At 44.5% G+C, this 11,373-nt stretch overlaps 1 protein-coding gene across 3 annotated transcripts in view; it reads left to right on the plus strand.

Annotated features, from left to right (window-relative positions):
- The window catches only part of runx3 (RUNX family transcription factor 3), a 54,444-nt gene that overhangs the window by 39,825 nt on the left and 3,246 nt on the right, over nt 1–11,373 (plus strand). For 2 of the 3 annotated variants that reach the window (XM_008399599.3, XM_081603027.1), the window contains 2 exons: nt 635–775; nt 7,220–7,294. In XM_008399599.3, the coding sequence (XP_008397821.1) occupies nt 635–775; nt 7,220–7,294 (216 nt within the window). The remainder of the gene's footprint in view (nt 1–634; nt 776–7,219; nt 7,295–11,373) is intronic. The other variant, XM_081603028.1, reaches the window with a different exon arrangement.

Below are 11,373 nucleotides of genomic sequence, written 5' to 3' on the forward strand. Positions count from 1 at the left end.
GTCCGGAACCAGAGCTAAAACTATTACAATCCTTATTTTTAACTGCTCCTCAACCGGAAACATCTTCTAAACCACCGTACCTTGGCTGGGGAGAAAAGGACCTGCACTGCTGCCCAGAGGTCCAAATTACAATTCAGCAGTTTCATTTAGAAATTCAGATCCTAGTGCCTGGAGGAACAACAAAGAGGCACCAAGTTAATAAGGTTTATTCAGACGTTTCAGTGAGTGATTATTTGATCAGCCATGTTATTTACTAGTTCTGGCTCACTGTGTTTGTTCAAGTTTAAAATTAGCAGAGCTGTCTTCCAGGACATTTTAAATACAGCAGAAGGTCCACTTTTCCTTCCACTCAACTTTCCACTGAAATGCTTGGACACCGTGATCTAAACATCCAGCTTTTTACCCTCATTGTGAAAGGTCTCAGTGACAGTCTTCTGGACAACTTGATATAATAAATCTATAAAATACACGTTTTACTTTTTGAACCGAATTATTGAAATAAATCAGCTGATATTCTAATTTAGTAATCTGCTCTTGTACACAAGAAAAAGATCAACGCTGGCTTCAGGATGTTTAAAACTTTCCCTCAGCCATTGTGGAGGAAGTAAAACGTGCATGTTCCTCCATCTTGCAGGACACCGAGTGAAGATGGAAGACACAAAGATGCAGTTTTCCGACCGGCTGTCAGAAATCGAGCGCTACCAGCGGACTATGCGGATAGGCCCGGTGAACAACAATCCACGCCCCATGCAGACACACCTCAGTACCACACAAGGTGAGGACTTCAAATGCTTCCAGGCGGCTTCCTCAAAATAAAAACCGCAACAACGAAAAGTCACCTCACTTTGAGGGAAATTGGTTTAAAGTAATCTGAACCACAAATCTGTGTACACATAAAATTCTGTCGAAGGCTTAAAGTCAAGGCGGGCGGGGGGCAAGGGGCGGAGGATTTTTAAGTTCTGGGTTGGCAGAGTGTGTGTGTTTGTGTGCGTGAATGTGTGTTTGTGGAGGGGCTTGCAGGGAGCTTCAGTTCTGTCCTGGGATAACTAATGTTGAAGAGAACCAACTGCCAGGTGACACAGCCGGCCCTGCCATCGGATTTGGCTGAACCTCACATTACAGGAATGTAACAGCCGTCCGCTACCTTGGCACTCGCGTCACTCTCAGACTGGCCGAGTGTGTGGGGGTGGGAGGAAGGCTGTGACTGAGGCTGAGGTGGTGAGATCTTTTCGTTATGTGTGTGTGTGTGTGTGTGTGCGTGTGTGTGCGTCTGTGTGTGCGCGTTTTGAGAACAGCTGCCTGGATGACGACCGGGCTGAGGATGACTTTTCATTCCTCATCATGTGTCAGAGGCTCTTCAGCGGGATATCACAGAGAACGAGGGATGAAGGCATTCACTCCCCTCCCGCCCACTCCTCTGTTCTCATGCAGGATAATGATTCTCATTACCTTAGAGCGAGTGTGTTGCTGTGGACAGGAGGGCTTGTTTGGGAGCTGTATGTGGGTGCAGCCCTATCTCAGAACATCACAACCATACAGTGTTTGGCCTTGTGCTTAAGCTTAGGCAGTGCTGAGTCACCAGTTTAAGCCTAATCTAACAGCTGACTGCTGGGAACACTGGGTCTTTTACTCATGCTCCCCCATGTCCTCACTTTCTGTTGATGCTAATGTTGTTCCCTCCACATCCTGTACCAAGATGAAAAACACATCAGCCATTTTGGAAACAGCAGCTACCGGTAAACTTCGAAAATAGTTTGCTCTTTTTATTATTTTTTTTAAGTACAGTGCACAATGCCGCCACTATGATGTTAATTTTCTGTTTTGGCAGAAGCTCTGTGGGTTGTCTGCCAGCAGAAAGCCCCCTGCGGCTAAGCTTAAACTGGGAGCTTTAAGCTTCTGAGGCCCGTCTTGAATGTGCGGGGTGCAGAGGTGTGCAGACACAGTCCAGACGGCAGACTCCTCGCGCAGGATTAGGGCGGGAATTAGAGCATCACAGGCTTTTGGGGCTTCAAAGGGCTGCAGTGTTGCAACACACACTTCTGCGGCACATAAACGGAGAGCCGACAAAACATGTTAACATCAGCTGGAAGTGTCAGAGACGCTGAAGGCCTTGAGCTTCGTGTTACAGCTGCAGAGGAGGGGAAGGGCCATAAAAACCACACACCTTAATCTGTGGTATTAGCGTCATGTACGCCGCACCGCAGGGCAAGAGTGGTAAAATAATTAAATAACAGAGTAAGATCCCTCCCACTTCACCATCTCCTCTGAGCAGCATCCAGTACATGCAGAATTAGGGCTGCAGAATTAGAAGCAAAGCTCAAACAAAAATAGACTTGCTGTAATAAATCCCATCTAGAGACGCGGGGAGGTGTTTACATATCAACAACACGCACTCCTCTGCTTTTTTCAGCCTTGCCAGACGTTGTTGTGCTCCGCTGATACTTTACATCGCGGGGCCTGTTTGTTTGAGTATCGCTGGGTGATAGATCGCCCATCAGCAAGTTATAATTAAATGGATTCCCGTCTCGCTGTTACAAAAGATGTTTTCCATTATCCTACATTTTCCCCCTCCCAAGAAACGACGAAAAAAGAAGAGGAAAATATGGTGTCACCTCTCCTCAAAGCCCTCTTGCTTCATTTTGTTGACTGAGCTGTGAAATACTGTCTGCACTGTTGTCAGCAGGACGCGTCTTCAGACATCTGTGCAAAATCTTAAATCACACAATTGCACCATGGGCACGTAGAAAATAAAAAACACACCGTTTCTCACACACAGAATGGTGTTGTAAGTTTTCTGCTTGCACCCGAGACAGACGGGGTAATTAAGAGCTCATTACAGTGCATGCAGTGACAAGATTCCTGCACGCTGGCAGACGCTTCATTCGCTGCTTGTTTTTGTTCTTCGGTGGCCACAGGTAAGCCTGCTAGACATGTGGAATGATTCTCAGCCAGGGCGGAGGGCTGCGTGGCTGCGTGCGTGCGTGCGTGCGTGTGCGCGCGTGTGTCTGCGTGTTTGAAAATGTGTGGTTCGCCGAGTTCAGCCAAGCAAATCTGACACTCAGACAATCAAGCACTAAATTGTTATTCTGGTTTTCAAAACCTCAAGCGAGATACATGTGTAGCCGACTGTGTCTGTGGGTGGCATCGTTTGCTTTTTTCCTCCTCCAGGTTCATGTGAGCATTTTATAGTGTGTACACAGGTATTTCCAGTCTGTAAGAAAAGCAAAAACCATGATTGAAGAAGTGATTTAGCTAAAAGGGTGGAAAAAAAGAAGAGGAAAACAGATTTCAGTTTTTTACCTTAATCCAGACAAAAACTCAACCACCTCCTGGCACGAGCTCTAACGGACGGCCGAGAAGAAAGAACGTTTTTTAACTTAAACTCGCTTTAGCAGTTGAGAAAGAGGGAAGAAAGGAAACGCAGCACCAATTTAATCATCCAAACAGAAAGTGCTGGCACTTTTGAGGTGGTATCGTTTGACATGTTATTTGTTCCAACACCTGTGTGTTCCCCCTCTGAAGATGAATATCAGACCCAAAGCATAACGTTCCACCATCGAGCGCTCTGAGCTTTGATGAGGGCTCAAAAGCGCCTTTCTGGGTGTCTCACAATGTGCGGTGATGGTTTTAATATCAGCTGCTAAAATCTTACAGAACTGATACATTCTCCCCCCGGTTCCTTTTTTCCAAACCATACTCACTTCTTGTCCTTACAATGCCTTGCAAAGAAGACATTTAGTCAGGTTTCAACCGCAAACCTGAACGTATTTTATTTTGACACAAAATAGTGCATAAATATGAAGTGGTAGGAAAACAAAATGGGTTTCAATGTTTTTTCTCTTTTTTACATAAACCTGTAAATGTGGTGTGCATTTGTATTTAACCCCTTTTACTCTGATACTACTAAATAAAACCAACTGGAACCAAATTACTAAACAGACATGGTAGGTCCCAACTGTACAAAACTATAATAACTGGGAAAGTAAAGAATTATTCAGAGATTCACTCAAATCTGACCTTTTAGTGAGAATAGCAACAAAAAAAAAATCCCTCCACATCACACATAGCCACAAACGCATCATTACCACAGTAAAACATGGTGATGGCAGCATCATGCTGAGGGAACGTTTTCCTTCACCTTAAGCAGACACAAATGGTAGATTTAGAAAAGAGTCATTAGAAAAGCTTGAAAAGCTGGAGGTATTGTCTATGGAAAATTTGGCAGCAATTTCCATGTGTGGATGAGTAAAACCAGCAGAAGTAGGAGCGGCAACAACTCGGGGCGCTTTAATATTAATTAATGTGTGCCTTTACAGATTTTTTTTTGAAACCCATATATAATTCTTCTACCACTTCATAACTTTCTGCTACTTTGTGTTGGTCTATCACATAAAACCCCAATAAATCAGACCAAAGTATGAATATTTTGTAAAGCATTTTACATTTTTAAAAAAAGAGCAAATCCATTCCATGTATGACACTTAATACAAATGTTGTTACTTCTGGCTTCATTTCGCTTAACTGGCACTCATCTGCTGCAGCTGTGCCTTGGCAGTCTCTCTCGGTATCTTAACGTCGTGGCCTCTGGCCTGGACTTAACTTGAGAAGGTTTTTAATGCAGCCGTACCCCCTCCCGGCCCGTCCACAGCGACCACACTGTTTACTCCACATAAACAAGCCAGCTGGACCCCCTGGTTTGAGGAGGCAGCGCTGCCGCCTCGGCTGGGAGGTGCACAACTAATTCACACTCCGAGAGTGACATGATAAGCCAATTAGAAGCGGTAGCGGGGCAGGAAATTAGCGCCGTCCGGTAGCGGCGGGGATGTTTGAGAGGAGGCGTCATGCTCGTTAAGTTTCTGCCAAACCAAAGCAGGAGGCGCTGAGGCTAATACTACAGAAAAGAACAAGGACTCTGGAACAGCCTTTTAGGCGCTCCGCTTTACTTTTGCACTTCAATATTTACATAATATGCCAGTGGCTGCCAGAGAGTTTATATGTCATGGTGCCTGAAAGTTTTACTTGTGGTTAGTTTTTTTTTTTGTCACCCAGAAATGAATTTTCAAACTGAAAATGTTTCTGTTCAAAAGGAAATATTTTGAAGCCATCAACTTTGTGAAAAACAATGAAAAAGGAGAAGTGAGAGTGAGTGGAATTTTTTTTTTTTTTTCAAACCAGACTCGGCTGTTTGTGTAAGTCATAACTTCACATCAGAGTGAGCCTGAGTCTTACATTTCAGCAATTACAGAAACTACATGTATCCCATGAACAGTCTCTATTGAGTCCGGGGTGAGACGGGAAGGGTGGGCAGACGACCAGCTCTCAAAGAGAACGTAGGATTTTTCAGTCCATGTGTTTGTTTTTGCTCACATTATAAGTGAGGGCTCAAAAGACATATCAAATGTCCCACATAGCTGAGCCAAGGCCATGTTCCTCCCCTCTGTAACACGCTCTCTTTCTCTCTCCCTCGCTCTGCTTGCCTCGGTTGGCGTCTTTCTTTCTGTCTTCCTCTCTCCCTCATACACATTCTCTCCCCTGTGTGACGCCTAAGGCCTGAGCGAAACAGGAAGTCAGCACAAGGACCAGTATTCACTGTGTCTCAATGACACGCTTCATTACTCCAAATTCATTACATGTCTCAGAGGCGTTGCTAGATCCAGAGTCATGAGGACGGGACGCCATTTTGGCTCAAACGACATCTCAGCCATCCCTTTCATCTGCACATAAACTTCAAAAGCAGAAGGGTTTATTCTTGTCATCCCCAAAATTGCACTGGAACCGTCCCAGAGTGGCCTAATTAGTGACGCAGTCAACACTTCACCATTCCCCGCTCCGCAGCTCCTCCTAGGGGGCTGGTCCTCCTATTAACAGGGGTAATCTGTGCCTCTGGTATTGATGTTGTCTGCTGGCCAATCAAAATATTTGAAGGAAATGTTTATTTTCTTGAGCGAATCGCACCAGCTGCTTGCAAGCTTTTCTGAATAAGGCCATTTATGTGTAAGAATTTGCCATTGTGAGGCGTAGTGCAGGACCTCTCGGTGGCAGAGTGCTGATTTGGACATTTGCGAAGGAAGTGGAGGGGCTCCAGGGGAAGCAAAGATCTTACACAAGCTGTGGCTGAAAAACCTAGTGCCACCCCACCTCCCCTCGCCCCCCCATCTCTGCCCTTTGGCATCATTCGAAGAACTACTTGTCACATTGAGAGATTGGGAGTTTACTTAATTGTTGTATCAGAGTCATGGCTGATTGCTTGTGCCTTAAAAAGAAAAAACAGAAAACCACATTTGTAAACAGAGCTTCGTGCAGGTTGTCTGGTAGCAAATACGCCATCTCAGACTTTGAATAAATACTAACTGTTTGTCCCAAGTCCGCTGCGGTGTAGCCTTCAGGTGTGAAGCCGGGTCCCACGCGTTGGGCCAGCAGGTCCTTGACCTTTCCTTCGCTTCCTGACAGCTCTGCTGGACAGGCTACCGAGTCTCCTACGCAGAGATCTCACCTCCTCCAGTGTCTCGTCTGAAGGGCCCAAAAATACCTCATATATGCACCCATGGAGCGTGTTTTTCCAAGCCTGGTCTCACAGTGGTGAGAAACCCACCCCCTTCTCTTCCCAGTCTTCACTGCTCAGTCAGCAGAGGCCAACTTGTGACAGGAACAAACATCTGAAAACCACCAGGTGTCAGGACAGTTTGGACCAGTCTGTCATAAAGAAGGCTATTTGGATTGTGTTTTAGGTTCCCAAGCCAAACACAATGATTTCATTACTACAAACATCAAGCATTTACAACCCATGCATGTGTTTGTGTATTCAAATTTGAACATTATCCAGAAATTACTACAATTTCTGACAAAGGGCATAAATACCAGTAATTTTTTTAACTTTTGATTAATACGAAGAAAAAAAAACACTAGCAAAAAAAAAATTATTAATTCTATAATTTAACATTGTGAATCTTCTCAAATCTGAGAGAAGATTCCGACTCAAAATTATACATATGGGCTCAATTAAATGGATGCACCAATGCAGTTTAGCTTAATGTGTTGTTGCTTGTTGCACTCTGACTGGACATATTTTAAGCCACCAACTAGCTTCTGACATCATTCTGCCTGGATATTTGAGTTGTAGGGAATGTTTGTGTGCACAAGAATTTGGTGCCAAAGTGTATATTACTCATATAAGCAGATCTCAGTATTGACCTGCTGGTTCCGTTGTGTTTTGCTGCAGGTCTGTGGCCGGAGCAGATGGATACGCCCACTCTGAAGACCTGTAAGGTGGAGGAGGATCTGAGACCATGGCCAGGTGAGGGATTGATTTCTCCCTTTTCATGTTTCCATACCAACGCAACTCCATGACTCTCCTTTGAGATTCTGGATTTGGAAAAACAAGCATACATGTAACGTAAGGGGTGAGGTCTGTTTTGATTTTGTCTGAAGAGCCTTACTACATCCCATTACATTCCACTAACACCACCACTGAGTCTCCCTCCTTCATCCCCTCCTACTCAGTATTTCTTTCCTTTGTCTCTGGGTGATGTGGATCTTTGCTGCTTTCTTAGCAGCCCCCACTGCCACTAATCCATGCCTTACCCAGAAACCACCAACCCCACACCAGACGTGCTGAGTCATCCACTCACACTGTAAAGAGGACCCACTTTCAGACACAAAGAAGACTTTTCAGGACAGGGTTTAGTAGTCTGACTTATGAAAACAGATATATGACTTTTTAAGCTGCTATTTCCAAGATTTGAAACTAGTCATAGACACAAAAGACCGGTAGTGACTGCAATAAATCACAGGGGAGAATCAGCTCCGAGGAAAGGATTTACTTAACAAATAAACATTGTAATTGTTCCACTGTGCCTGTTGATACATTAGTAAAATCTCAGGTTTTTCTACAATCACAAATTCCACTTCCCTTTGCTTGTATTGCATGTCACAAGTGGAGAACATGCAAAGAGCCTGTGCTCTGGCATGATGAAGCGTTACCATAGATGACGCTTTTGGTGATGTTGACCGCGGTTCCACAGCAGAGAGGTGATTGTCATTTGCATTCAACTTGAAGCTCCGACTGCAAAGGCTTGACGCTTAAATAAACACCTGGAAGTCATTTGTGTTCATTTGAGTCTCCTATTCTTTGGCATGCATAGCAGCAGCAGCAGCAGCAGCCTTCTTATGCTTCTCTACAGTGACTGCTCATCTTAATGGCATCCACTGTTCAAGCCACTCAAACCAGACAGTGAATCAGAATTTTTCTGATTAATGCTGAGACACAGCGAAGTCCCTTCAGAGATATCACTGTAGCGCGTAGCTGCACCAGCTGGAGATCCCTTTCCCTTCCCTCCACCTTATTTGCCTGAGACACCATTCCCTGGGCCCTGCCTGTCACAGTTTGCATCAAGCCTGAATAAACATTTCACAGGTGAGCGCCTGGATTTGCATCTTCCCATCACCAGCTACCACAGTCGGATAGACACATACACACGTATACGCCCCGATGCACAATTAAACACACATGGAGGCGATCACTTCAATCCTGCCCTTATGTTAACAACCAAAATCAGTTTCTCCCATAGGCAAATGAGACAAACCTCCGGGCCTATCTGGGTTACACGCTTCAGTGTAGACTAGTGGACTTCTTGAGCTATGTAGAAAGGAGGAAGGCTCCGCCCTTAAAAGAGTTTGCAGGACTCGGAAGCAGCGGAGAAAAAGAAGGGGCGCTGGAACACAATGTTCTCAATAAAATCCCTGATTCCCACCTACCCACTTCACAGACTGGGAACATCACAGACGGGAGACGGTGCCAGCGAGCCCTCTGGGTTCCATCCCTTCTCCTCCTGTCCCTGCAATTTAGTCAACACGTTTCAGATGAGTCTAATGGAGTTCATGTGTGGGGTTTGTGCCACAGAGGTTACAGGCAACTACTGCGAAGCTCGGTTGGGAAGACCCTCTCGGCCAAAGATGCACTGCCGTTACCACAGCCACAACAGCAAAGCCTGTACTTACAGTGGGGTGGGGGTGAAGGGTGGAGATGCAGGAGAGAGAAAATGCAGACCTCCTCTCGGTTAATACAGCAGTTTGTTTAGCTCTTTCTCTCCTCCAGAGGGAGCTACTGGACCACTGAGCCCGGAAGGTGTCTGCAGACACCTTGTGGCTCGCAGCCAAGAGCCTGAGCCTGAACAAGCCCATTAAAGTGTTGTGATAAGTGTCCAATCCAGTTTCCCCTGACAGAATGCAGGAGTCAATCCCCGCCACAGTTTAGCCAGCATGTTTCCACCAACTCCAATCAACAGGGAGATCATAAGCAGGGTGGGCACGCAGCAGCCATAGCCTGTAGGTCCCCTCCCCAGCTCCACCCTGACGCCTAAATTTAGAGCAGGCAGGGAGAGACGAAGAGACACACACACTCACGCAGAGAGGGAGCAAAGGCTTTTTGGGAGTCCAGTAGGAAATAATCTGACTCCACTTCACCCGAATCAACAGCAGCTGATGGCTTGGATTTTCCTTCCATGAAATCAGATATGGAGCCGACTGCTGTTCCTGGTAGACTCTGGAAAAAGAAACGGCACCCCCACCATGAACAAACTCTCTGCTTCTACACAAGAAAAGTAAAACAAAATATAAGAATGTGTGAGGAAGAAAAAAAAAAGAGAAACATCACAGTATAGCCAGGCCCGTGGAAATTACAAAGGAGTATTTTCTATTTTGTTGCTGAAAATGGATCCGGTTCTCCAGACACAAGGAAAAGAGATTTGAAAAAACACTGCAGCATGCAAGCTTGGCATCCCACCCCTTAGGGCTGTGGCGTGCAAGTGCTTGCTATTTCATAAATACAAGCTCTCTTTTCTCTGCCATCCAAATCGCTATTTTACACTTATAGTCATGTGGGCACATTGAGCCCAAGAAAGCCACATTGGGAGAAACAAATAACCAAGAATGGAGCTCTGTTTGGATAAATTAACGTGTGTGCAGGTGGCAGGTGTGGATGTGGTGCTCACTATGCTAACAGCAAATATGAGGAACTTTCTCCAACAGCCAAAGACATTAAGAGGGCGTTTTCAGTTCTTCCGTGTTTAAACGTGACGCTTAGTCATCGGACTTTCTTCTGAAATATCCAAATGTCACAGGGACTCAGACACAGCTTCATATGTACACGTGCAATTAAATAAATGTCAAAAAGTTAGCAAATTTCACTAAATGAACAATGTTTAATATGTGTTTAATGGTAAATATATATTTTGTTAATTTTAGTACTTTTTTAAGTACAGCCAATGAAAACTCAAAATTCACTTTCTCATCAAATGGGGACACAATATATTGCCAACAAAGGCTTTTTTACAGTTTGAAAAGTTAAGAGGAAGGAAAAAGTGTGGTAGGAAAAAAAAAGAGCATGCAAAACCCAATAAATTTTTTTAAAATTCACAAAGTGTGAGCTATAGGTGGAGTCAGTAGTACATGTGTCATAACACAAAAATGTATCTAGGAAATTGGGTGCGACTGTTTTAAATCCTCGTTTAACGTCACTCTTGAATTAGAAACACCAGAAGCGTCTTATCTGGGTGAAGGAAAAAGGGACAGCTCTTCCTTTCAGATGAATCTTTTAAATTAATTAAAATTTTCAGTGACGATTCCACAGATGCCGATCATATAGGGAGTCATGTTGTCTGAGTGTGCTGCTGTTTTATCTAGTCCCAAGTCACTGTTACTGTCTACCAGGAAATTCTAGAGAAATTCATACTTCCCCTAGCTGATGAGCTTTATGGGCATGTGCACTTCATTTTCCAGCAAGACTTGGCACCTGCACAATGTACCAAAACCTGCCTTAATTACCACACTATCACTGGGATGGAGTCAACAAAAAGATAAGCCAAAGGCAGCTATTAAAGCAGCTGGCATTCCTTAACACCTTAGCAGTCGCCTCCAAGATGATTGACTCCCAGCTATGCCACATTGAATGCAAAGCATAAGGAACCTTAGACAACCCAGAAACCCATGCATGGGTATATTTTTCAGTCGGCTGACATTTCTGTATTAAAACAAGCTTTTCATTGACTTTTCAATGGCTTATTGTGAACAACATCATATATTTCTTTATAAATAAGGAGGGAACTAAGGAATGAAGACATTTCAAGCCCGCTTAGAGGCTTTCAACTTTATTTATATTTCCCTCCTGGCTGTTAAATTATATAGACCCAGAAGGATTCAGCTTCGTTACCTGTAAGCTCACAGTTAACATTTAACTTTGACAGGATCTGCACTGCGATACACATTTATACATGAACAGAAAACGTCTTTCTTCCTCTCTCTCTCTCCCCGTCTCCAATTGTGAACGTCCGCCTGTTTCACCAAAGTATGATTTATGACATGTTGCACAACAGTGCA

This window comes from Poecilia reticulata, chromosome 22 (genome assembly GCF_904066995.2).
Source record: "Poecilia reticulata chromosome 22, P_reticulata-male-v2, whole genome shotgun sequence".
In the NCBI taxonomy this organism is placed as follows: Eukaryota; Metazoa; Chordata; class Actinopteri; order Cyprinodontiformes; family Poeciliidae; genus Poecilia; species Poecilia reticulata.